This window comes from Rhincodon typus, chromosome 31 (genome assembly GCF_021869965.1).
Source record: "Rhincodon typus isolate 14 chromosome 31, sRhiTyp1.1, whole genome shotgun sequence".
Classification (NCBI taxonomy): domain Eukaryota; kingdom Metazoa; phylum Chordata; class Chondrichthyes; order Orectolobiformes; family Rhincodontidae; genus Rhincodon; species Rhincodon typus.
In genome coordinates this window covers 24,523,235-24,551,108 of record NC_063362.1, presented here as the reverse complement: position 1 = coordinate 24,551,108, position 27,874 = coordinate 24,523,235, and the positions used below count along the sequence as shown (strand labels likewise).

General features: G+C 43.5%; 1 protein-coding gene across 1 annotated transcript in view; it reads left to right on the top strand.

The window, feature by feature from the left end:
- Positions 1-27,874, top strand: part of igsf21a (immunoglobin superfamily, member 21a) — a 449,567-nt gene that overhangs the window by 299,717 nt on the left and 121,976 nt on the right. The window contains exons 5-6 of the mRNA XM_048614901.1: positions 11,707-11,822; positions 13,372-13,834. Of these exons, the coding sequence (XP_048470858.1) occupies positions 11,707-11,822; positions 13,372-13,834 (579 nt within the window). The remainder of the gene's footprint in view (positions 1-11,706; positions 11,823-13,371; positions 13,835-27,874) is intronic.

Below are 27,874 nucleotides of genomic sequence, written 5' to 3'. Positions count from 1 at the left end.
CACCTTGTTGTCTCGGATTCTCCAGCATCTGCAGTTCCTACTATCTCTGACTTACTCCCATTCCTCTTTTCGCATAATGAGCCAATGTGTATACCACTGGGGACAAGAAATGCCTTCTGGCCATCCTCACCTACGAGACATTGTCAACACCAACAAACATAAATGGTATCTGGTGCCAGTGATGCCTCAGGCAAGCTGAACTCTGTACTGGCTTGCACAAGTCAGCATTGTGTTTATTCTAGCACATTTCCTTTTCGTGGTAAAAGCTGCAAAGCACAGAATATCAATGTGTGATGTATCCACCTGAGACCCTCTTTCCTTTCTATTTCAATGAACCTTTCCTTCATATGCTCCTAGGGATGTGGATGGATTGAGCAGATGTCATGAGGTAACTTTCATGAATACAACTGAGTAGCTTTTTAACCAATTTGATTTTATTTGATTTGAATTGATTTGTTATTGTCACGTGTACTTAGGTACAGTGATAAGTTTTGTTTTGCATGCAGATCATACCATACAAAGATCAAAGGGTGATAGAATAGAGTGAGAAATACAAAGTTACAGCTGCAAAGGTGTACAAAAAGCAAGATCAACATTAGCTTTGAAATTCGAGAGGTCCATTCAGAAGTTTATTAACACCGGGGAAGAAGCTGTTCTGGAACCTGTTGGTGCATGTGTTTTAAAGGGCATTCGAAAGTTAACCATATTGCTGTGGGTCTGCAGTCACATGTAAACCAGAGTGGGTAAGAAAAGCAGACTGCCTTCTTCCACAACAGTCTGATCATTTCAGAGTCACCAACACTAGTGCTAGCGTTTTAATTCAAGACTTATTTTAATTAATTGAATTTCCCGTGCTGTTCCCAAAGTGGGAATTGAATTTATGTCTGTAGGTCATTAGTCCAGGTTTTGGGATTACTAGTCCCATAACATAACCATTATGATGCTATAGTTCTTTTTCAAAAAAAAATGCTTGTATGTTTATAGTATCATAAAGCATTTCATAAAAATGAAGTTCATCTGAGTGTAGTCATGCTTTGTTTAGATAAACAAAACAGGCAATTAGCACCACAAATCCCCTACAAAGGATGTAAATAATCAGTTAATCTTTGCTACAGTGGTGTTCAGAAAGCTAGGGCCATTGTCTAGGTTAATGGGAGAATTCCCCACGTTTCAGTAGCATTATAACTTTAATAACTATTCATTATTATTCAATCTTGGGATGTGGGTGTCTCCAGCATGGCCAGCAATTATTTCCATCCTTAGTTGCTCCTGTACAATGTCAGAAGGCAGTTAAGGCTAAACTACATTTAATGGAGTCACACATAAGTCAGTCTGGCTAAGGACAGCAGGTTTCCCTTCATTAAAGACATTAACAATCCCATGGGTTCTCATGACAATTTTAACTGATGCAGCAATGAAAGATCCCTAAGTCTTGCTTCTACTTCATGTAAAAGAATAGAATTGATTAAAAGGAGTAAAATTGAGGGACAGCAATGCATTAACCTATTTAACAGCACTTAGCTTGGATTTAGAAAGGAAAGATCCTACATGACCCATCTTCTTGACTCCTTTGAAAAAATGATTAGTTTACGATGGTGTAGCTCAATTTCTAAAAGGCTTTTGATAAAGTTTCATACAAAAGGCTATTATTACATCTTGAAGTTGTGAAAGTTCGGGAAAACCCAGGGAATGGATAAGAAACTGTTTACAAAGTAGAAAACAATGAGCACATGCTAAAAGATGATTTGTTTGGCATTGCATTTTTCAATTGTATGGATCTTATCTTTATGCACTTAGGAACCAATGTGTAACCTGGCTCAATGAGACCACCAGATTCAGAATTGCTTGACAGCAATGTATGCGTTCTGATCAGAAGAGACTCCAGGCTAACACAGTGTGGAGCTGGAGGAACACAGCAGGCCAGGCAGTATCAGAGGAGCAGTAAAGCTGATGTTTCAGATCGGGACTCCAGGCTTATGTGCAGCTTAACAAAACCACCCCAATGTTCTCTATGTTACAACCATGGCTAACCATACATCTACGCAAACTACACACCAGCTGAAAGAATGATACCATGGGACCTATACATATCCTGGACTAAACACATCTTTAGTGTAATCACATCTACCCTGACAAAATGCAATATGGCATTAGGATTAAATTCAGTGACTTTTAACAGGAGGTGTTAGCTGACAAGGATGTGGAGCAGCAATGACATAGAATCCTAGAAACCCCACAGTGTGGAAGCAGACCATTTGGCCCATCGAGTCCAAACCGCCCCTCCAAAGAGCATTCCAACCAGACCCACCCCTCACCCCATCCCCGTAACCCTGCATTTCCCATGGCTAGTCCGCTTAGCTCATCTTCCCCCTAAAGGAAATGCAGTGAATGGATAAGATCAATTTCCCAAGCGTTTATACATTATTATGTCCTTTCTGAAATCTGCGAGTCGTGTACAGTCAGTGACTGGGATAGGGTGAGGGGGCCTGGTGGGGGCTGGTAGTAATTCTGAAAGGTAATTCTGTGGAAATAAGTCAGCCACCATCTCCCAGCTTCCTGATGGTTCCTGAGATGCTGTCCCTCTGGATAATAGGTCAGAGGTTTGAATTCCTCACCCACATCTGTTCTCCAATGATAATAGCACTGAGCAAGGTATTGGCACAAGGCTACTTCCATGAAAGTCAACCATCAAACCACACAAATGGCTTCACATAACCTTGCAAAGGACATGTTCACTCAATGTGCACTGGTTATTAGAACACAGTCCCTCAGGTAGAATAGTTTGCAGTCTTGCTGCTAATGAGAGACGTTAATGATAAAGCCAGCAGCCATGTTTTCCTAATGAGTCGAAGCTATTTTTCACAGCTTCCTGTGTTTTGTCATCCAAATCTTCCCCAGGGCTACAGTGCGAGCATCGACTTGAGATGTATACACACTCCTTCTGGTCTTACTGAGGCTACTCAGCATAAACCATGCCAGCTGGCATTTCCTGCAAATCAGGCCTTCGGCCAAAGTAGTCTTCCCTTGTTGTCTTAGCCACATCATTCAGGCTGCTTGCATTCTGAATTCTCCATAGGTCAACACCCGTAGTTTCCCACAGCCAAATATAGGGGGCATATTCTCAACCAGCATTCTCCATGCATAAAGCTAGAGACGAAATGAGAACATTGTTTTACACATCAGGCTGTTAACTGCTGCCTGAAAAGGTGCCGGATGCACATTCGGTATTAAAAAGGAAATTCAATAAATCCTTAATGATGATTTTTTTTTTTCCTTCCAGGCTCTTTAGAAAGAATGAGAAGAGTAGGTGTAATTGGTTAGGGCTTTCAAAGAACTAGGAGACACAAGATAAGCTGTCTGTCTGGAAAGATTTCAGAAATGATGATACTTGGCATCTCTGAGTCTATCAGAAGACTCCTCTGGTTCTATCACAATAGAAAACCAGCACAGTTCCCTAAATTTGAATGAAGGGTAGCCTCCTCCTGCTACTTTTCACTCTTGCCCTTGTGACACCTTGCATTTCCCAATCTTTCAGCTGTGAAAACTGTACCTGAGACAATTGGGAGCCCAGTAAACTTAACAGTTTTGGCCTCCCAGCACTAGGTCAAAGCTCAGAATTAAAATCAGTATTGGAGCTCATGGGCTGCATGATCTCCAATCAATAAAAATATGTAGGCAGAGGGTTAGTCACAACGATTGCCACACCCAAACTCTGGCACCTGCTTCCTTCAACAGAAGCTCTGCCCCCTACAGTTATATTTTCTTGTTAAGCTCTTTAAGAATAAGTACAGTATGTTGTATCCAGCGAGTGGTGCGTGTATGTGGTGCAAATATACTTGACTGCATGAGATTCTGCAAACACAACCAGCAGCCCTCCCCCACCTTGGAGAATCTACTTCGAGATGGATTCCATAGCCGACAAAAGCAAGGAAATATGACTTTCTCACAGAAACTACCCCTCCCCCTCTCATTGCCATTTCTGACATTGTCAGAAAGACATCACCTCTTAACTGAAGAAATTGATAAAACGCAAGAACCCAATTGTTCGTGTAGGTGAATCAGAGAAACACTTTTGGAATTCTTGCTGTGGCAATTGTTAGCTACTACAACTCACATCGAGAAATGTCAAGCAAAAGTGGCACTTAATGTGGCTATTCCTCCTTCTACTTTAGTCATGTTGTCATCACAGACAAATATCTGTATTCCACCAACATTTATCTGGGTTGTGCTGCTAACCTATTGAAATAAAAACCAAAAGAACTGCGGATGCTGTAAATCAGGAACAAAAACAAAGTTGCTGGCAAAGCTCAGCAGATCTGGCAGCATCTGTGAAGGAGAAAACAGAGTTAATGCTTCGGGTCCAGTGACCCTTCCTCAGAACAGTTCTGAGGAAGGGTCATCGGACCTGAAACATTAACTCTGTTTTCTCCTTCACAGATGCTGCCAGACCTGCTGAACCTATTGAAATAGTTGCCCTAATAATGAAAACGTGTCCATGTTAAGGTTTTCTCTATTCCCAGAGAATCACCTGCCTTCTTTGTTGTCAACAAAGATGAATTTACATGAATAGTCAGGCTGAATTTTTGCTATGTACAAGCATCTGTAGGATTTATACTCCATGTTAATCTCAGTTATTACACGACATTTAGATTTAGATTTTATTGTCATGTGTACTCAAGTACAGAAGTTCAAGGGTACAGTGCAAAGTGTATAATGTCACCACACATGGTGCCATCTTAGGTACAAAAGAATCTTCAGTACAAAGTAGCGAAAGAAACAAAATTTAAAAAGTTACACATTATCTCCATAGAATGAGTACAAAAGTAAAGAAATATGGTAATAGTTAACATTTGGCTCATATTATAATGTGTGTGCATTACTAGCAGTCATTGGCTGGCCTCACGATCTGTAATCTTAGAGACAGACCAAATATTTCAGATAGGGCTGCAAAGACAAAGATGTATCTAACTGCTTTGTGTTAATAGCACACTGAAGGTTCCATCTTTTTCAAGTCTATGAAATATTTCTGCTTCCTAACTGATGAAGAAGCAGGAGGGGTTAACTTAATGCTTAAAAAACCATCTATGTTGATGGGAACCACGAACAGTGTGGTTGCAGCAAGCCAAAAACAGGTTATTCAATTGCCCCCTCACTCGCTCCTTCAAAAAGGAAGGGAGGCCTGACTGACAGGAATTCCCTATATCTCCAATCCGTGGTATTGCTAATGGTGTTGTTTCCCATCCATGTTGAACCAGAGACGTGGAAGCAATAGGATTCCCAAAAGCTGCAGAACCTCATCCAGAGGTCCTGAGACTCATGTATATAGCATTCCCTCCTGTTAGCAATTTCATGGCTGGTCTTGGTGTTGTTGAAAGATCTATTCACCGTGTCCACAAGACAAATCACGGTCCCTCATAAAACGTGGTATCAAAGTGTGTGACAGTAAATCCTGAATGGCCTTTGTGTTTTGGTTAATGTTGACTGACCTACCCAGTGAAATGACTATTAAATCATTATTGAAATGTAGAAGCAGCTTTCACAGAGGTAAATTGGGATAAGCCAGAATTCTGGTCTTAGTACTGATGCTGGAATGTTGTAACAAGGTTGAGGGAGAAAAAAAAGCAAAAGACACCTGGAAACTGATATCTATTTCAAGTCTGAGATAACAAGGTGTAAAGCTGGATGAACACAGCAGGCCAAGCAGCACCATAGGAGCAGGAAGGCTGACGTTTCGGGCCTAGACCCCTCATCAGAAATCCTACTATCTCTATTTCAAGCCTACTGACTCCCACAGCAACCTAGAATACACTTCCTTTCGCCCACCCTCCTGCAAAAATGCCATCCCCTATTCCCAATTCCTTCACCTCTGCCGCATCTGCTCCCGAAATGAGGCATTCCACTCCCAGACATCCCAGATGTCCTCGTTTTTCAAGGACCGCAATTTCCCCTCCACAGTGTTCGAAAACGCTCTCAACCACATCTCTCGCGTTTTACGCACCTCAGCCCTCACACCCCCTCCCCGCAATAACAACAAAGACAGAATCCACCTTGCCCTCACGGATCACCCCATCAACCTCTGGATTCAACACATCATTCTCCACCACTGCCGCCACCTGCAATCTGACACCACTACCAAGGACATTTTTCCCTCCCCACCCTTATCTGCCTTCCGGAGGGACTGCTCCCTCCGTGACTCCCTCATCCGCTCCACACTTCCAACTAGCCCCACCACCCCCGGCACTTTTCCCTGCAACCGCAGGAAGTGCTACACCTGCCCCTACACCTCCCCCCTCACCTTCATCCCAGGCCCCAAGAAAACCTTCCACATTAAACAGATGTTCTCCTGCACATCTGCTAATGTGGTACGTTGTATCCGCTGTTCCCGATGTGGCCTCCTCTACATCAGGGAAACCAAGCGGAGGCTTGGAGACAGCTTTGTGGAACACCTACGCTCGGTTCGTGACAAACTACTGCTCCTCCCAGTTGCGAACCACTTCAACTCCTCCTCCCACTCCTTGGACGACATGTCCATCCTGGGCCTCCTCCAGTGTCACAACGATGCCACCCGAAGGCTGGAGGAACAGCACCTCATATTCCGCTTGGGAACTCTGCAACCCAATGGTCTCAATGTGGACTTCACAAACTTCGAAATCTCCCCACCCCCGACCTCATCCCAAGACCAGCCCAGCTCGTCCTCACCTCCTTGACATGTCCGTCTTTTCTCCCACCTATCCGCTCCTCCCACCTCACTGACCAATGCCCACCCCCACTTCCTACCTACTAGCCTCATTCCCGCCTCCTTGACCTGTCCATCTTCCCTCCCACCTACCTGCCCCTCCCTCCTCACTGACCAACCCCCATCCCAAATCTCTACCCACACTCACCTTTACTGGTGTCATCCCCACCCCCTTGACCTGTCCGTCTTCTCTCCACCTATCTGCTCCTCTATCCACCTTCTATCATTGCCTCCCCCTCTCTCTATTTATTTCAGAGCCCCCTTCCCCTCTCCCATTTCTGAAGAAGAGTCTAGGCCCAAAACGTCAGCCTTCCTGCTCCTCTGATGCTGCTTGGCCTGCTGTGTTCATCCAGCTCTACACCTTGTTATCTCAGACTCCAGCATCGGCAGTTCCTACTATCTCTATCTGTAAAATCTGTTTGCTTTCTTTTTAAACTTACTTTTCTGGCTCCTTTACACTACAAGAATGAGTTTAATAGCATTAGCAATATCAGGGAGTACCCTCCAATGTAAATAACCTATTTGGAGGCTTTAAATTCCTTTTCTAAAGAGGGTTACACAGGGTAACGCTGACTGTGAATGTTGGTGGTGCACTTTAGTTGCATGAGAAAGTGCCAACCTCTAAAACCAGCAGAAGCTGGGCACATAAACATTGCGCAGCCAGAGTCAACCTGGCCATGTTCTGTCTGTCAGAGAAGGAAAGGCATGGCCTCCACTGGGTGCCTCCCCTGAGAGACATGTGTCAAGTTTCAGGCTTGAAGGCCCAGCATCAATCTCTCCATCCCATCACTCCGTAACAGTGTGTATCTGCCAACAGGAAACAGCAAATTCCTTCTCCTAATAATGGCATGTGTAGTGACAGTGTATTAGTAGCGAGGCAACAGAAAGGTTTGGCTGAATAAAAGACCACAAAAGGGCTACCTACAGATCATTGTCACAACAAATTATCATCGCTCTGTAAGCTATCCATTAACATGATGAGCCTAGCCCACACAACACATATTACTCGAGGTCAGTACAAAAAAACAATAATTGAAGGTGGCACACATGACCCCTCCTTTATCTCTTAGTTCTCCTGTACAATTAGGAAACCCTGATTTCAGATGTTCTTTCAGTCTTGCTGGTCTGGCAACAAATTATTTCCACTTTAATGAATGAGCTCACTAGCAAAGAACAAAATGGTTATTCATCTGAACCCCTTCCACTTTCCACTTTAACTTATGCACTGACTGTGGCTTCACTTCCAACAATTTGTTCAAGTAACCATCTCTCATTTGTCAACCTGGACAAGCAACTGTCATCATGAATTATTACCGTTCGGAGCACTGGTGACCCAGTATCCACTGTTTCCTTCAGGGAAAGGTCATAAGCAGAAATTGTGGTTGTCTTTTCTACACAGTGCCCGGGACGCTGAGCTCAACTGAACTACTGTCTCAAGCAAGGTAACATAACTGAACATGCACGTCCCTTTTAACCTAGGATTTTACGTTCTTTATGGCCTTGGGCCATAAGAATGGCCTAAACTTTAGAGTCTTCACTCATGATCCTATCAATTTAGTTAATTTTTTTTATCTCAAGCAGGTTTGATGCAGTAAATTTGTATTGGGTGATGGGGGTGGAGGGTAACAGCCAATAAAAAATTGGGTTTGAATGTAAAATATTTTCAGTAGGAGAAAGGTATCCTTCTTCCTCAAGGTAAATTCAAGCCTGGACCCTAGTGAGGAAGATAGTATCTGAACTGATTCTGCAATCATCTACAATTATCCTTGTTTAGCATCCCTATACTTGAAAGAGTTATCTAATTATTCCACTAATCTGCTTTTTCTCATCAGCCAGCAATGTTTCCTTCTCAAGCATTTATCCAATTCCTTTTTGAAAGCTGATGTTGAATCTGCTTCCACTACCGAAGGGCTAGACCTGGAGTTTAGAAGAGTCAGGGGTGACTTAATTGAAACATATAAGATTCTGAGAGGACTTGACCAGGGGAAGGTGGAAAGGATATTCCCTCTTGTGGGAGAAGGGTCGTAATTTTAAAAAAAATGTTCATGCAATCCCTACATTGTGGAGGCATGCCGTTCAGCCCATCCCAACCCTCCAAAAAGCATTCCACCCAAATGTACGCACCTACCCTATCTCCGTATTTCCTGTGGCTAACCCACCTAGCCTGCACATCCCTGGACAATTTAGCATGGCGAATCCACCTAGCCCAGACATCTTTGGACTGTGGGAGGAAACCAGAGCACCCAAAGGAAACCCACGCAGACAAGGGGAAGATGTGCAAACTTCACAGACAGTCACCCGAGGGTGGAATCAAATCTGGGTCCCTGGTGCTCTGAGGCATCCGTGCTAACCTCTGAGCCACTGTGCCGCCATTTAAAATAGAGATGAGGAATTTTTTTTTGTTTTGGATGGTTGAGAGTCTTTAAGATGATGGAAAATTATGGGGGATACGTAGGAATGTAGAGTTGAAGTTAAAATTAGATCAGCCACAATCTGATTGAATGACAGACCGGGCTAGAAGGTCCGAGCGTCCTACTTTTGTTCCTTGTTCATGTGGCCTAACAAGCAGTGCATTTCAGATCATAGCAACCCACTGTTTTTAACAATTCTCACCTTCTCAATCCCCTCAACTTGTTTTATGATTATCTTAAATGTGTGTCCTCTGGATGCTTGCCTTTGGAAACTGATGGCTCTTATTGCCACCATCAGAACCCTTCATAATTCTGAACTTCTCAACTAAATCTCCCCTAATGTTCCTTTATTCCGAATGGAATACATCCAGCTTCTCTAGAAATAACTGAAGCCACTTATTTCTGTTGTATTTCTAATAAATCTCCTGCATACCATCTCTAAGTCTATTCCATCCTTCCGAAAGTGTGGGGCTCTCCAGTTAAAACCTAACTAATGATTTAACATAACGTCTTTGCTTTTGTACCCTGTGTCTTTATCGCAAAAGCCAATGATGTTAACTGTTTTGTTTCTAGGTGCTTTATGCCCTGCCACCTTCGGGTATTACTGTATGTGCAATTGGTGTACCTATACATCTCTTGAAATAACACCACAGAGGCAGGTATCCCATCACTAAGGTGCCCTTTATTTAAGACAACTTGGACAGTTATTGGCACTGATCCAGCTTCTTCAGAGCCAGCTCTCAGAGTGAACAGAACCTCTGAGACTCCTGTTTATATCTGTCAGCCAGGGCTCCCTGATTGGACCAAGTTAACGGCCCCAATCAGGGAACTCATATGGTCGTATTTTAGGTCCACCCGGCTGACCTCATTCCAGTCATTACATTCTTACTAAGAAGAATGAGATCTCTATCCTGTCTGTCCGTGATGAAACATAAATATAAGCAAGACAATATTCTAAACCACAAAGTTGAAGACAGTCAGAAAAGTCTTTGGAGGATCTAGTATATCATCAGTGCAAAGAAGAGTGGAGTAACTGAGAAGGGCAAGTTGCAGGTTGTTTAAGATATCGGAGCAATAGTGGACTGAATCTATCCTGTTGCCTTTCTCAGGGGATTGGCTTAAAAAGATATTCAGCTAAATTTGTAGTATTACTGATATCAGCTGCTAATCTTTTTGACCAACATTGGACCTTTGACCTCTAGAACTGTTGCTCTGGCCTCTGGAATCACTTTCAATCAATCTCCATCTTCCTACTGCTAATGGCTACCTGATGACTCCTGACAGAAAGATATGTGGATGTCAGTTGAGCACAGATCAGCATCAGTGCTGAAACTTCCCAAGGTTGATTATGTTGTTAAGGTGGCCTGTTTTAACACTGGCTTATGTTTAATTGAGTGAGGCACTGTTAAAGCAGGAGAGCCATCAAATCCCAGCCTGTTGGTGCCTTTGAAGATATGAAGGGGCAAATAAGTGGAGTACTTTGTTCAAGATAACATGGCAAAGATCCTAAATGTGAGATATCTCAGTGGTTGTCAAGTCTGCTTACCGGCCTATAATTTCCCATCTTCTGCCTCCCTTCCTTCGTAATCAGAACTCTTATATCAGCCATTTTCCAGTCCTTCCTAATTCCAGTGATTCCTAAAAAGTCACCACCAAATACTCCACAATCTCCTCAGCTATCTCCTTCAGAATTCTGGGGTGTAGTCTATCTGGTTTGAATGATTTATCTGCCTTCAGACTTTTTGGCCTCCCAAGCAATTTCTCCTTAGTGATGACCACTACAGTCACATCTGCCCACTGACTTTGTTGAAGTTCTGGTGTCTTACACAGTGAAGGCTAGTTTTTTTTTTCATTCATGGGATGTGGGTGCCGCTGGCTCGACCAGCATTTATTGCCCATCCCTAATTGCCCAGAGGGGAGTTAGCAGTCAACCACATTGCTGTGCCTCTGGATTCACATGTAGGCCAGACCAGGTAACGAGGGCAGATTTCCTTCCCTAAAGGACATCAGTGAACCAGATGGGTTTTTCTTGACAATCAACAATGGTCATCATTGGACTCTTAATTCCAGATCATTATTGGATTCAAGTTCCACCATTTGCCATGGCAGGATTTGAACCCAGGTTCCCAGAACATTACCTGGGTCTCTAGATTAATAGTCTAGCAATAATACCACTGGGCCATTGCCACCCCAAATAATGTGAAGTACCTATTCAATTCCTGTGCCATTTCTTTGTTTAACATTACATCTTCTACAACTTCATTTTCCAGCACTCCAATGTCCATTCTTGCCACTCTCTTACCTTCTATATATTGAAAAAAAGATTCTTACAATCTTCTTTGATATTACCCCCATATTTCATCTTCTCCCATCTTATTGCTTTTTTAGTTATCCTCTGCTGGATTTTCAGGCTTCCTAATCCTCTGGCTTCCCATTAATATTCACCATGTTGTATGCTGGCCCCCAACTCCTGCTGGCATTCCTTATTGAGATGAGCTGGCTCTGCTTTAATACATTAAAACAACATGGAATAACCTTAGCACTTTTTATGTCCCTCAGCTCCTCCTTCCTCAATCTCGGTCATCGCAGCAGATACACCAGCAGCTTTCAGTCGCTATGAGGCTCAGAACTTCACTCTGGTCTGCATCGTTTCTGGAGGGAAGCCTGCTCCAACGGTATGTTCATGGTATGAGGCAAGGAGTCTACGATATAATTCTGTAGAGCTGGATGAACACAGCAGGCCAGGCAGCATCAGAGGAGCACGAAAGCTGAAATTTTGGGTCTGGACTCTTCTTCAGAAATGGGGGAGGGGAAGGGGGCTCTGAAATAAATAGAGAGCTCCCTTGCCCTTCCCCATTGCTGAAGAAGGGTCCAGCCCTGAAACGTCAGCTTTCCTGCTCCTCTGATGCTGCTTGGCCTGCTGTGTTTATGCAGCTCTACACCTTGTTATCTTAGACTCTCGCATTGGCAGTTCCTACCACCTCTACGATATTATTCTGTTTTGATTTTCTCTCTTGCTTTCTGTGTCTTTTGGCAAAGCCAAAGGTGTGTGCTATCATTAATAGGGCTGACAAGATCTTAACTGCACTCAGATAGGGCCTGGTAGAGATACATCTGACTGCTTTGTGTTAACAGTGCGCTGAAGGTTCTATTTTTCACAAGCCTATGAAATGTTTTAGAACATAGAACACTACAGCACAGTACAGGCCCTTCAGCCCACAATGTTATGCCGACCTATTATCCTACTAAGATCAAACTACCCTGCATACCCTACATTTTACTATCCTCCATGTGCTTATCCAAGAGTCGCTTAAAATTCTCTAAAGTATCTGACTCCACTTCCACTGCCAGCAGTGCATTCCACACACCCACCACTCTCTGTGTAAAGAACCTACCTCTGACATCTACCCTCTACCTTCCTCCAATCACCTTAAAATTATGCCCTCTCGTAATCGTCATTTCCGCCCTGGGATAAAGTCTCTGACTATCCACTCTATCTATGCCTCTCATAGTGCCTCCTAATAGTGGAATTAGTAGGAAGAGTTCAATAATGCTTTAACAACCATCTATGTTGATGGGAACCACGAACAATGTGGCTGTATCAAGCCAAAATCAGGCTATTCAATCGCCCCCTTCACTCACCCCTTTCAAAAAGGATGCGGTCCTGACCGACAAGGTTTCAGTAACATCTGTGACGAATATGAATGATGTTGCATCTATGGCAAACCAGAAAAAGAGTGATTGCATTTTTTTATTGTCTGATTTTACCCATGCTGGCAATGGCTTGATTGCTTGCATCTCTTGATACTCCAAGCTATTTTGTAATGTTGCCAAATGCTTGCATCTGAGCCCCATTTAAATGCAGCAAACACCAGGAACCAGGTATCTCACTGCACGTGCTTTCCTTCTGTACTTTTCACTCTGACTGCAAACGCTGTGCCAATGTCCAGTTTGACATGGTAGGTAAGGAGTCCCACAGCAAAGAAATGACTGAGAACAAAGACAGATATGAGTATCAGATCTGGGACCATGCTTTTTTCTTGATAATAGAGAACTTCAGGATTCAGGGAGAGTGTGAGGCTGTGGTAAGAGGGTGGGAACAGTTGGTTTGGTAGATATTGTTGCTCCAAATGATCATCTTCAGTTTTTAAAACCACCCAGTTCTCAGCCCTGCTTTATTGGTTTGCTGAAAGTTTTCATGTTTTTCTGTGTGTATTCCCATAGGTATACTTCAAGCGAGATGGTGAACTGGTTGAAGTTCTCCATGTTTCTCAAACATCTTCAGATGGAGCCATGAGAAACAGCCGAGTCCCTCAGAACCTCATCAGCCGGGATATGGACGACACCAAGATGCAGAAATCTTTGTCCTTGTTGGATTTTGAAGGTGGAGGCAGGCTCTTCACAGAGAGGCCCTTAGCCAGCATCACTGACAGTGCCACCCCAGCAACCACCGAAATGGAAAAGATTCCGGAGACAGTCATCAGTCGGGAGTTCCCAAGGTGGATTTATCCCAGGGATCCAGAGTATCTATTTCGGCACACGCAAATTCCAGTCAGCGATGGGACTGTCGAGGTTCGGGCCATGATCACCTGGACTTTGAACCCTGACCTGGATGATAACGCTTTGTTCAGCTGTGAGGTGAAGCACCCAGCCCTGTCAATGCCAATGAAGTCCGAGGTGATACTCGGTAAGTCCAAGAAATTACTGTATAGGTTTGTGAGAGAGTTGAACAGAATCAAATTGAGGGTAAGGGACCAATTCCCCACAGATTTCCGCATTGATGCACAGCCCAGCAACAGGAAGAGCATCTTTACTGCACCTTTGTCAGTTCAGGAATTTCCAAACTGCTTAATACCCAGTGAACACTCTGTGAAGTGGGGGAATGCAACTAATTTGTGCGTAGACAGCTCCCACAGCTGGAATTGTGTGGATGGTCAAATTATTTTGTTTGGAAGCTTAAGGACTTGTCAAGACATGAGAAGAACTGCCCTACATTCCTTCAAATAGTGCCAAGCAATTTTGTAGAAGGTAGAGAAGGCAAGAGAGCTAGGAGTGAGAAGAGGGGAAACTTTATTACGCAAAGAGCTATTAGGATTTGGAATGGTCTGCCTGGTAGTGCTGGAGGCAGATTCCATAAGGGGTTCCAAAAGACAGCTGGATATATATTTGAAAGGGATGAAGTTGGAGGGCTCTGGACATAGGGCTGGAGAGTGGGACTAGCTAGGTAAATCTTTTGGAAGCCAGTACAGACACAATGGGTTGAAAGGCTTCTTTCTGTACTGTAAATTCTATAGGTCTGTAGTTTATAATATGGCATTGTTGCCTCAGATAAGTGCCAGCCCAGATTACACGGTCAACTTTCTGAGTGAAGCTTGCACTCATAATCTTCTGCACCCAAGACGCAGCTCCCAATTTCTGAAACATAAAGACCTTGGGATCTCAAGTGTGACCAGGCCTGTATGGAACTGGTTCATCTTCTTATGGGTCCAATAGTTAAGGTGCTATAGTTGTCCTCAGCATCACTGGGACATTGTAAATTATCTAGCAATACTAGATCACTATCTATCATTTCTGTCCTGTCATCAAACTACAGCAACTTGCTGCTCACCCATTCTAGCAAGGAAAAGGTCAGAGGTCAAAATGGCATCTTTAGTGCAGCTCATTAGATTCTGCCCTGTGCAGTTAACGAAGTAGACCAAAGGCCATGCAGCAGATGGGAAGCTAAGACCTGCTGGGCATTTGTGATTGTGAAGGGGAGAGAGCTTAGGACAGCAGCAACCCCTGTTATTTTTGTGGGGATCCCAGAGGATCCCACCTGTTCCTGGCAGCTCTGCAGGAAGGATCTCAATGCAGAGGGCAAGATCAGATCCTGTGCCCGAGCAGCATTCTCTTCTCCCAGTGGCTGGCACACCCAGCAATCCCCAGTTGCCATTTGCAATTTGCAATGCCCTATCTGCCACTTATTGACCTTAATTAGATGGCAATCACCATGGGTCCCTATTAATTAAACACCTCACATAAAATTAAGCTGGCAGGGATGAGGATGCAGAAAACAATTTCAGCACATTATGTCCCAAGGTTAAGGCTGTGGGAGCTAATGCTAGTGCCTCAACCATCACCTTGAGATGCACTGGCAGAGCACAGACCAGGGAATTAAACCTGCAGCCTACCCTCAGTGTAGATTTTACAATGGAGCATGAAAGGAGAAGATTTCATGTTGGGTGCCCAGGATATGAAAAATTGCCTTCTGAAACACTTCAAATGGAAGGTTTGTCTCATTTGCTACAGCCAAACTTTGCAATTTTTTTCTGTTGCATTCAACAAACAAATGTTTAATGATGTGATGAGCATTTATCTGAGCCTCAGACCATGTACTGCATTCACATTTTCCAACAAATAGTAATGATGTAATCTAATGACTCCATTTTATAGCCTGTGTTTTACAGTGCTGTAAAATGCAATTCTCTGGAATATGGTTCACAAGTTCTGACTAGTTGTGCCTGTTGGCATTAATTGATGAGGTAGTAAATGTGAGCAGTAGGCCTTCCTCATTACATTGTAACCCCTTAGTAGTCAACTGGGATGAATCGTGTGTGAAATTTTGCATGTAACTCATCAGTCAATCATTAGTACAAGACCAAAGCAAGATATCATGGGTTCTGGAAAGCTGAATTAAAAAGGGAAAGTGCTAGTAACACTCAGCACATCCAGCAGCATCTGCAGAGAGCAAAGCACAGTTAACATTGCAGCTTAATGACCTTTCATCAGAACCAGTCCTGAAAGATTACAATTCAAGTCATCAGCTGATTCTACTTTCTTTGTAGAATCCTATCTGGGGCTAATAAAATTTAATAAAGACTAGGGGGTATATTTTTAAGGTGAAAGGAGAAAGATTTAAAATAGACATGAAGGCAATTTTTTTACACAATGAGTGATTCATGTGAGGAATGAACTTCAAGAGGAAGTGGTGGATGTGGGTACAGTTATAACATTTAAGAGACATTCAGATAAGTTCATGAATAAGAAATGTTTGGAGGGATATAGGCTAAGTGCAGGCAGGTGGGACTAGTTTAGTTTGGGATTATGGTCAGCGTAGACTGGTTGGACCAAAGGGTCTGTTTCCATGCTGTATGACTCTATGACTCTATATTGCCAAGAGAATATCAAAGTACTTGTATCTGCATCCTGCCTTATTTTAAATGACACTTTACCATCATTCTCACCCTTGCTGGTCAACATTGACTTGCTATCTACTAGAATGCAGAACTTAAAATTTTCATCCTCATCTTCAAATAGCCTCGTAGATTCATCCCTTTCATGCCTCTACAGTCTTCATTCCCATCCCACATTCCAAATCCCTCTGACTCTGACCTCCAGTATATTCCTGCTTTATTTCACCTTCTCATCTAGTGCCACCAGACAGCATTCCCTCCTTCCAGCCCTTTCAAAAATCTTCTCAGAATGTATTTCCAACCAGTTTTTAAGGCAGCTTACACAATCCTCCCAATGCCTGACACTCAGTCTTTATCTCCTCTGCAAAGTTCTGCAGGGTGTTTGCAACAGTAAAAGCATTGTATACATGCGCCTTGGTGTTGTTGAAGCAGTTGATTTAATCAAGAGAGAAACAACCCCAGGAACTGCTGGCTGTCACAACCTAAGTCAGATTCAGTGACAGGTCATTGATCCATTTAGACCACAGGTAGGGTGAAATGACTTAAATGGTTCTCTGACTGGAAATAAGATTGTGGGTTATAAGGGTAGTCAAAGACAGAGGTGATTGAGTTATTTATATTGCACTCAACAACACATTGCTCAGGACATGTCACAATTATTTGAACAAAGTTCACGAATTGGGCTGCCTATAAATTTTCTAGGCATTTAGTCATTACGTTCAGGAAGTTTAGATCCATTAAGAGATTGGCTCTATGCAACTACACATAACCTTCTTGAAGGAGTGCATTCAAGAAGCTAAACAGTCTGTTCACACATTCTTTTGCTGACTGTCCACCCAGTTTCCCTCCCTGAACCTTACTTGTTGACATTGTAAATTGCTCCTTCTGCTCTAATATTACCCGCAGGCTGTCAACACAATCATAAGATCAAAATAAATAAGAGCAGGAGCAGGCCATTCAGCTCGTAAGCCTACCCTGCCATTCAACAGGATCATGCCTGATGTACCCCAGATCTCATCTCCTCTTTCATGCCAGCTCCTCATAGCCCTCAACTCCTTCAATATTTCAAAAGTCTGTTTACTTCCTCTTTAAATACTTACAGTGATCTAGCCTCCACAACTCTCTAGGGTAGAGAATTCCAGACATTCATTTCCCTCTGGGAGAAGCAATTCCTTTGCATCTCATTTTTCAAAGAGTGTCCCCTAGTTGGAGACTTGCCCACTAGTGGAAATATCTTCTTAACATCTACCCTGTCAAGCTCCCTCAGAATCTTGCATGTTTCAATAAGATCAATCCCTCATTCCTTGAATCTCTAATGAATAAAGGTCTAACCTGTTTAGCCGTACTTGATTAGTTAATCCATTTAGCCCAGGAATTAGCCCAGTAATTCTCTTCTAGACTGCTTCCGATACCACCGCATCCTTTCTTAAATATGAGGACCAAAACTCTACACAGTACTCTACTTGGGGGTGGCATAGTGCCACATTGGATAACAGAGCGCCAGGGACCCAGGCTCGATTCCAGCCTTGGGTGACTGCATGTTATCCCTGTGTGTGCGTGGGTTTCCTCCGGGTGCTCCAATTTTCTCCCACAGTCCAAAGATGTGCAGGTTAGGTGGATAAGCCATGCTAACTGGCCCATAGTGTCCAAGGATGTGCAGGCTAGGTGGAATTAGCCATGGGAAATGCAGGGTTACAGGGATAGGGTCTGATTGGGATGCTTTTCAGAGGGATAGTGTGGAATCAATGGGCCAAATGACCTGCTTCCACATTGTAGGGATACAATGATACTCCATAGTCAGCCTCACCAACACCTTGAATCACTCCACCTTTCTTAATAAAGGTCCTTCAACTGCTTGGATCCCACATTTTGGAATTCCATCCAGTTCTCTACCTCCTTTCTTTGCTTTGAGATCTTCCATAAGATCCATCTTTTTGATGGAGCTTTTGTCTGGTACTCCTGATATCTGTCTCCACAGCATAAATGTCCAAATTTTTAATTATGCCTCTGTACCATGCCTTGAAACATATGTCAATGTTAGGCGTCTGTTGTTATTTATCTTCTGCTGTCTTTCTGTGATACTGGTTGATATGTCAAGTCCTCTGTGTTTCACTTCAGAGTAGAGGTAGGGTTCTCATTTCTCTGAAACCACAAAAAAACCCCAACTGAAAATTGGATTGTCTGATATTTGCCAAAATATCTTACATGACTCCTCAAAAACTGGGCTGTATGTCACACTTTGGACCTGTCCTTTAGCAACTCCATTCCTTGTTATTCAACTCATTGAGAGACAATGGGAGACATACATATGTATTGAGAAAAATGGAACAGTTATTCAGGATTGTATCAACAGTACCCCTCATGGATTTAAATGTTTGTTGCAGTAGAGTTATAAACTTTGGGCGTTCAATATTTCGTGATAACGACTGCACAGACTGGGTCAGGTTTATAAATCAGTGCATATCTGGTCCAACAGGCTAAAACATGAACATTCAAATGGATCAATTCTTTCATATTATTGGTAGCAGTCTCATGAAAGCCGAGGAAAGAATTTGATTTATGTGGGACCTTATCTCACCCTCTGGACATCCTAAAGTGCATCATAACCAATCGATTACTTTTGAAGTTGCACAGTTGTTACCTAAGCAACCACAGCAACCACTTTACACTCTACAAAAGATCCCGAAACAACAGATGAATAGCCCGATAATCTATCTTTGATGGTGTTGGTTGAAGAAGAAATGTTCGCTTGGATATCAGGAGAACTCTCTGTTCTTTTGAAGATTGTTATGGTATCTTACACATCCAATTGAGTAGGCAGATGGAGTTACAGATGAACAGCTCATCCAAAAGGCAACACATTTAACAATTCAGCGCCTCAATTAAATGCCAGCCTAAACTGCATGCTGACATCCACAGTAAGGTTTGAAACCAGACTCATGTGAGGAGCCAACCTACTATCTCTAGGTTAAGCTGACATGTAACCATTATTGTATTCTGAAGAAGGGTCACTAGAGCCGAAATGTTAACTGATTTCTCTCCACAGCTGCTGCCTGATGTGCTGAGATTTTCCACCAGTTCCTGTTTTTGTGAATTATAGATTCTTTATTCAGTCTCAGAATCATGGCCATTGCTGATTGGCCTGGCATCTATTGCCCATTGTGAGCCCAAATTAACAAGGTTGTGGTGTGCCCTCTTCTTGCCCAGTGACAGTCCATGTGGTGAGCTTGTTTTACAGTGCTGCTGGGCAGGGAGTTACATGATTTTGATCCTGTGATAATGAAGGAACTGCCATAAATAACCGAGTTGGGCTGGGTTGGTGACTTAAAGTCATAGAATTTTACAGTGCAGAAGGAGGCCATTTGACCCATCATGTCTGTGCTGGCTCCCAAAAGAGCTACCCACTAGTCCCAATCTCCAGCCCTCTCTCTATATCCCTCTAAAGTCATCACTTTTAAATAGATAACCAGCATGCTTTTGAAACCTCCTATGGAATCTGCCTTGTAGGCAGCGCATTCTAAATCCTAACAGCCCTCTGAATAACGCCATTTCTTTTATCATCTCATTCCGAGTACTTGGTGGTAAAGGTGTTTGCATCCCATGGCGGAGGGAGGTGATGGTCTAGTGGTATTATTGCTGGACTGTTAATCCAAAGACCCCAGTAATATTCTGGGGACCAAGATTTGAATTTATTTTAAAAATTGTGGATTTAAGAGTCTAATGATAACTATGAATCCATTGTCAGAAAAAACATTTGGTTCATTAATGTCCTTTAGGGAAGGAAACCTGGTCTGGCCTGCATGTGACCCCAGACCCAAAACAATGTGGTTGATTCTTAGCTGCCCTCTGGGCAATTAGGGATGAGCAATAACTGCCGCCTTGCCAGCGATGCCTTCATCCCATGAAAAAATGATAAAAAGAAAGAAAAATGTCCTTCAGGGTGCCACTGAAAGACCTTTGATTTGTGAGGTGCTGCCTTCATACAGTAAGCCAGGGCACGTGGACAAAGATGGGTTGGGATGTGTTTAATCTGAACAATAACTTATTCTTCTGCCTCAGGATCGCAGTAACCTATCCGCATACACTGTGCAGTAATAGCCAAGACAGCCAGGAGCAAGGGGTAACCTCAACAACCACACTGATAATGAGATTCCTCATTAATTCTGCGAAGGTTGTATGATTTTATTGGGTCAAGAACATCCCCTGGAGCAATGAATGCTACGATACCTCAAGCCTCCCGAAGAGCCTTCATTTTCTGTCACTCCCAATTAATCCTTCAGGAGGTGGGCTGTGAAGGGAGACAAGGAAATAGAGAGTAGGAGAAAAAGAAGGGATAAAATAAAAGCAATGAGAAACAGATCAAAGATGAGGATTAGAAGCATATGACGATAGCATGAAGCAGATGAGAATACTCATGTACAAAACCTAGCGCAGACGACAGTGCTATAAAATCTGTATAGTTCTGAACCACACTAAGTTAAAGCTACTTGGCTATTCCTTACAAGCTATTTGATGTGTGGGAGTGTATTCTTATTGTTACATCATGGACAAGCAGACCAGCACTTGTCCAATATCCTCGACTGTACACAAAGAAGTCTATTGTAGACAGAGATTTTTATAATTACCAGTCTTGTTAGGTTATTAACACTCTCAAATGTGAATCACAAGGTCAGCGGTTCAAGGCCCACACTAGGATCTGTGAGCATTTAATTGAAGCTGCCATTCTCGCACAATGCTGAGAAAAAGCAATGTTTTTGAAGGGATCTTCCTTCAGGCAAGTTGTTAAACTATAGAATACAAATTGGGGCGGCTCAGCGGTTAGCACTGCTGCCTGCCAGCACCAGGGTCCTGGGTTTGATTCTTACCCATGGATGACTGTCTGTGTGGAGTTCCCACGTTCTCCTTGTGTCTACATGGGTTTTCTCCGGGTGCTCTGGTTTCCTCCCATAGTCCAAAGATGTGCAGGTTGGGTGGATTGGCCATGCTAAATTATCCCATAGTGTCCAGGGATGTGTAGGCCAGGTGGGTTAGCCATGGGAAATGCAGGGTTACAGGGATAGGGTAGGGGTTGTGTCTGGGTGGGATGCTCTTCAGAGAGCTGGTGTGGAATCAATGAGCTGAATGGCCTACTTCCACACTGTAGGGATTCTATGAAACAGAAAATGTCGGAAATGCGCAACGGGTCAGGCAGTTTCTTTGGTGAGAGAAACAGAGCTAATGGGCAGAGCATTCACAGCCCAGCTGCTGCCTTTGGAAGGAGGTGGGGGCTGGGAGAATATACTTAGGTCAGAAGCAAAGTTTCAGTTGCCCATTAGTAAGTTGAAGTTTTGCTATTGAGTTCTCAGGACCTTTCAGATGAGTCTGCTTTCCAACCTGCATAGTTGGCTACCTTTTTGCATTCATTAACATGTCATACATATGTATAAGCACCACAGCCCTCTGGATTTACACTGAGATAACAAGGTGTAGAGCTGGATGAACACAGCAGGCCAAGCAGCATCAGAGGAGCAGGAAAACTGACATTTCGAAAACGAAAATTTCTGAAGAAGTGTCTAGGCCCAGAACGTCAGCTTTCCTGCTCCTCTGATGCTGCTTTGCCTGCTGTGTTCATCCAGCTCTACACCTTGTTATCTCAGATTCTCCAGCATCTGCAGTTCCTACTATCTCTGGATTTACACTCACTGGTGTAGTCCTGTTAGCCAAATACAGGAAATACATAGCTTTACAAACCCACGATATGGATGAAGCATGCGCCTGTTGGGTAGAGATTTTCCTCTGACTTCTGGTGTATACAAACCTCTTCAATTACTTGGCTCCTTCATGACCGAGGCATTTATATACAGCAATGCTTAAAGGATCAGGGAGTAGGCCCTCCACGTTGATCAGCTCATGAAAAGTCTTCCTCATGTGCTGCCATCTTTGCTGTTGTTATGTGCTTACAGTATTAGGAGTGAAGCTTAACCACACTGACAAGCCTGCCTAAGTAGCAAATCCACACTGGATGCCACCAGCACACCTAACTGGGCCAGCTAAATCGGACTGAACTGAAAAGTGGGTTCAGCTCAGAAGGCCATGTTTGTCTCATGCTGATCTTTGCTGAAAAGCAATCAGCATGGCAGCACGGTGGCTCAGTGGTTAGCACTGCTGCCTCACAGTGCCAGGAACCCAGGTCTGATTCCAGCCTCTGGCGACTGTCTGTATGGAGTTTGCATGTCCTCCCCATGTCTGCGTGGGTTTCCTCCTACAGACCAGAGATGTGCAGGCTTGGTGGACTGGCCGGGCTAATTCCAGAGAGTCCAGGGATTTGTAGATTAGCCATGGGAAATGCAGTGCTACAGGGATAGGGTAGGGGGCTGGGTCTGGTTGGGATGCTCTTCGGAGGGGGCAGTGTGCACTCGATAGGCTGAATGGCCTGCTTCCACATTGTAAGGATTCTATGTGTACGTTCTCCTGGTTGTGATGAAAACTTAGTGAGTTGGCGTGTGAACAGCTGAGTTTTGTAGGTCCTTCCATATTTTAAGTGCAAAGCCTGGCAGATGGGTGAAGGGAGTGCCACTGTGATGCCAATAGTTTGGTAGCTGCAGTGAAGTCACAGACATTGATTGCCCACGAGATATCCGATGGAGGTATCTGGCACCATACCTTCGCTGTGTCAATCATCTGCAGTGGTAACCTTTCAATGTTAACTCACACTCACAGGAGCACAAAGCTTTGGGTAAACAGTGGCACCTCCCCTAGCAAAGTGCAGCAAGTCTTTCATTCTTTTGAGGAACAAGAGCCAACTTCTCTTGAGCCAGCCACCGGCACTGACTCCCAGAACCACCAGGCTGCCTTTGTCAGTCAGGGTGACCCTTCATTACCATCCCTAGGGAAAAGACTTTCCCTTCTTATCTGGACAGCCTTCAGGAGAACCTCGAGGGAGATTTTGCTAAAGCATGGTGCTGTATTAAGTCTGGTCTCTCATCTCCAGGGGTGGCTGGTGCATGATGGGCAAAGGTCGAGAAATATTCTTGGGTTGCAGGGAATGACCTACCTTTCCAATATGGTGTCTGGAAGGTCCTAGCAGGCTTCAGCACCAGCTGCCTATAAAATCTGGTATTTTATCCACACTGCATATGTAATGAGAGAAGAAGAATGTTATCGTGTGGTACAACCCAACCTGTCCCCATGCAGATGCCCTGCCCGTAATGATGCCCAGCTCCACAGTCAGTTCCCGAAATAGAAAGTGACTCTCAGTGTTTTAGATTGGTGACTTTACATCGGAAGTGGGAACATTTAGAAGTGTGATAGAATTTGAGCAAGGATTGGATGTGATAATGACATAGGAAGTTCGGTGTTAAGGCAGAAGAGACTGAATGACAGAAGAGTTAGTTTTCCTGGGCCAACAAGGAATAACAAAGAGACAAATGGGGCTGGACCAGGGTGGGCTGCCATTTTTGGGCGACATTAATTTGCCCGCTCTTTGTATTCTTGTTTGACCTCTTTACCATTGAGCTGATAGTGCTCAAACCCGATAACTCCCCGAGAAGAACTTCCCTGGATCCAAATTTGATGAAAATCTCGAAAAATTCTGTGAATCCCACCACCCCCACATCTTACAAAGAGCACCATGCAGGTTGGCCAATCTTTCCTCCTAATTCAACCTGTTTAGCTTGAGATTTGCAGTCCCTCCTGTAATTCTACATTTTACCTGCAACCCAGAGATTAAAACAAGGGCTATATTCCCCAGACTATGATTCAAAATCCAAGCAGAGTTCTGAGCTCACTTACTCTCATGAACAGATTGCCAGGCTTCCCTAATCTTTATTCTCATCACATGGCTGTGTACATTCAGTAATGTCTTAAACGTTGCTGTCAACAAGATCGACATCTGTATCATTCTTCTAGTTTTTTTTTGCCTTTTTTTCATAAAACTGGTGGTTTATTGGCTATTGTAGTTAAATTACAAAGGACATTAGTCTATGCAAGTTTCTGCCCCCTAAAATGAGGCGATACATGATCTGGGTATGTAATTAGCATTCTGCAGGGCAGAGATACAGTCCCTGTTATAATAACACTGTTCCAGTCTATCCTGGTGGTGTTTACTGTACAGCCTCTGGGTTAGTATTTGCTGTCCATGGAACATTTCCCCTTTCAGAAGCACATTTCTGAATTGCTGTAATTGAAACCGTTCCCTGTAAAATACAAATGAGGCAGGAAACTCAGACACAGAAACAAATAATGTTAGTGATTCAGCGAATGTCTGTCTCTGAGACATTGTTGCTGAATTTCTGTTTCTCTCGCTGCAACTCCATTTGCGAATTGATCTCACACGATCTTGCTACCTCACTATCACTCTCCCCGTGTTGGTATATCTTTGTGCCTCAATCACTATCAATGCCCTTTTCACCAGCACCATCTGTTTCGTTGTGTGCATTTCTCTTCTGAGATTCTCATTTCCACCATGTCACATAACTTCTGTATCTCTCTCGCTCTCTGTTTGAAAAATGCAATTGTACTTAGTGTACTAGTTGTGAATGCCACCTTTACCTTTCCAAGCAGTTAGTGGCAGCTATTAATCACACATTATGTGAAACACTCCCCATCCTTTGCAAGCTTTCTATCTGCGTGTGTTGTCCAGCATTCTATCTTATCCATCATTATACCTGCAACCCTTTCTCCATCTCTCTCCTTAGTTCATCCATTCTTCCCTGCCTTTTCATCTGTCTCACAAAGTCCTTATGTTTCTTTTCTGTACCTCAATGTCTCCCCACGTATCATTTTCCACCTCTTCCACTGCACCTCTCACCCTTCCCATTGCCTACTTATTGTCTCCTCAATACCTTTCAGCCCTGTGTGCCTTGGTTGAACTAATTTTCACTGTCCCTGATGCTCCATACATCCATCGCTCTCCTTCACCATCTCTGTGTCACCTAATGCCTCCCTCACTCATGGCCTCTTTTTATCTCGAGTGATCTGTTTTATCTTCTGCCCCATAACCTTCAGCGTCTCCACTCCTAGGGGTATCTACCAGGTTTATATGGTTGAGCAAGGCAACAGAAAACAGTTCTGAGGAAGGGTCACAGGATCCCAAACGTTAAGTCTGATTTCTCTCTGCAGATGCTGCCAGACCTGCTGAACTTTTCCAGCGATTTCTGTTTTTGTCTTTGATTTCCAGTTCTTTCGGTTTTTAACAGAATACAGTCATTTGCCAGTCATACTTATCTGGCTCAAAGCACATAAACTGCTAGAAAAACTCAGTAGGCCTGCAGCATCTGTGGAGAGAGAAACAGAGTTAATGTTTTGAGTCCAGTGACCCTTCTCCAGAATTGGAAGATACAGAGTTTCTGCAGCAATTTCTGCTTTTGTTTTGGTTTTCCAGAACCCGCGGTTCTTTGTTTTATTTTGACATGTTTCTGGCTGCCAGATCTATCCCCAGCAACTAAATGAGGACAATGGAGGGCAGTTAAAGGCTGGAAGGTGGGGAGAAGCATATTTTCAATGCTCAGGCCCTCTGTCTAGTGACAGAGCCACTGTCTCAATTAATCTCCACCAGGAGGCACCTCTGTATCTGAAGACAGCAACAAAACCCACCTCCTTCCATATGTCTTGTTGACTCTAGAAGCAATTGCCTCATGTCACACTACTGGCACTGCCTACAGTGCCGTAAGCTAGAGAGCAGTAGGCATAAATATTCCTTACAAGCTCTTGCATTTATAAATTATTCCCTGCAGTGCGCCCCAGGAATTATAAACATCACTGCGTTGAACACATCTAAAATTTCCTGTAGTAAAGCTGCAGGATAAAATAATTATCAATGGTAACAAAATGCACTTCACATCAGTTAGAGCAGCCCACATCACAGTTGATGGTAAATGAGTTGATCAATGTATTTCTCAGTGTGAAAGTGTCACAGTTATGTACACAGACAGAAGCAAGCCACTTAATGCGATCAGTAGGTCAGGACTTACCCTGCACTGGAGCAGGTGCCTTCACTTCTGTAACCGGTTTTTATCAGAGAATAGAATCCCTACAGTGTGGGGGCAGGCCATTCAGCCCATCACTTCCACACCAAACTTCCAAAGAGCTTCTCACCCAGACACAACCCCTCCACCCTATCCTGTAACCCTACGTTTCCCATGGCTAACTCACCTAGACTGCACACCCCCGCACACTATGGGAAACTAACCATGGGCAATCTACCTAACCTGCAAATCTTTGGACTGTGGAAGAAAACTAGAGCAGCCAGAGACCTGTAGACACAGGGAGAATGTACAAACTCCACATAGCCAGTCACCTGAAGGTGGATTCAAACCTGGGTCCATGGCACTGTAAGGCAGCAGCACTAACCACTGTGCTGCCCCAACTGGTCTCAATGGTCTGGTCTCAATGGGCATTCATTATGAGACATGACCAATTGAACTTAGTTCCCTGTGGTGCAATTCTGCTAATTCCCCTAATTACTGCCCAGCGATCGCCCTCCTCCCACAATATACCTCCTCTCCCCTGTGGATGTCAGGATTGGGCTAGACTGTGGTGCCTCAACTGTTCAATAGCTGACTGACACTTTGCACTCAGGTGGACAGTGGAAAAATAGCAAAAGGTGAGATCTTTAAGAAAGAAGGGGAGACAACTGTGGGAGGAAAACAGCTCACATCCTCCTCGAACATTCACAGATACTTTTCACTGTGATTGATAGAATAATCATGAAAGATAAGCAGCTATGCTTATAAGCAGAATAGAAATTGTAATCAGATCCATTCCCATATCAGTGTATAAATCGCTTATAACCAAATTCCTCTCAGCGCAGGTTTAATGCATTTAAATGAGTTCATGCTTGTGTAAAAATATCACAGAGAGAAATTTTGAATGGATGAACTAATTCATTTTTTACAAGAACAGCGCCAATAATAATTCCAAATTGTCAAGTTGATACATAGGTAGCAATGCTGCTACTGAGTGAGTGAGGATGTGAAACTTTACTCCATGAGTTAAGTACATAAATGGTCTGATATTTCAATGCAACTCTGAGGGAGTGCTGTAGCATTGTGAAACCATGAACATGGAATCCCTTTTGCCTTGGTCAGATGGATAAAAAAGATTCCATGGCACAGTTTAGAGAGCCAGGGGTTCTCCCGGTGTCCTGGCTAACATTTTTGGTTGACTGCCAAAATCAGACTCTTTGGTTGTTTGTTTCAATTTCTGCTCTTGAAGTTTTGCTACATACAGATTCCCAACCTGCATGTCTGTATGGCTTCAAAAAACTGACTCATTATATGTGAGGCATTGTGGCATGTCATGAGGATATGATGTCTGCAAGCTCTTTCTGTTTAAAAAGTTATTATACCACAAAGTGAGTGGATAGGAAGCAACAGTCGCTGCACGCAGAAAATAATCCATTATTCTGAGCGCCTTAGGGCATTTGATAAGAAGTTAAGCCAACATATAAATGCAAGGAGTTTTTTTTTAAATATTATCATTTATGAGTTCATTAGTTAGGAACAAAACCAAATTCCTGAGGAGAGTTTTTGCTGCTGGCTGCCTTAAAGGAGCAATGACCAGACTTTAATCTGTGA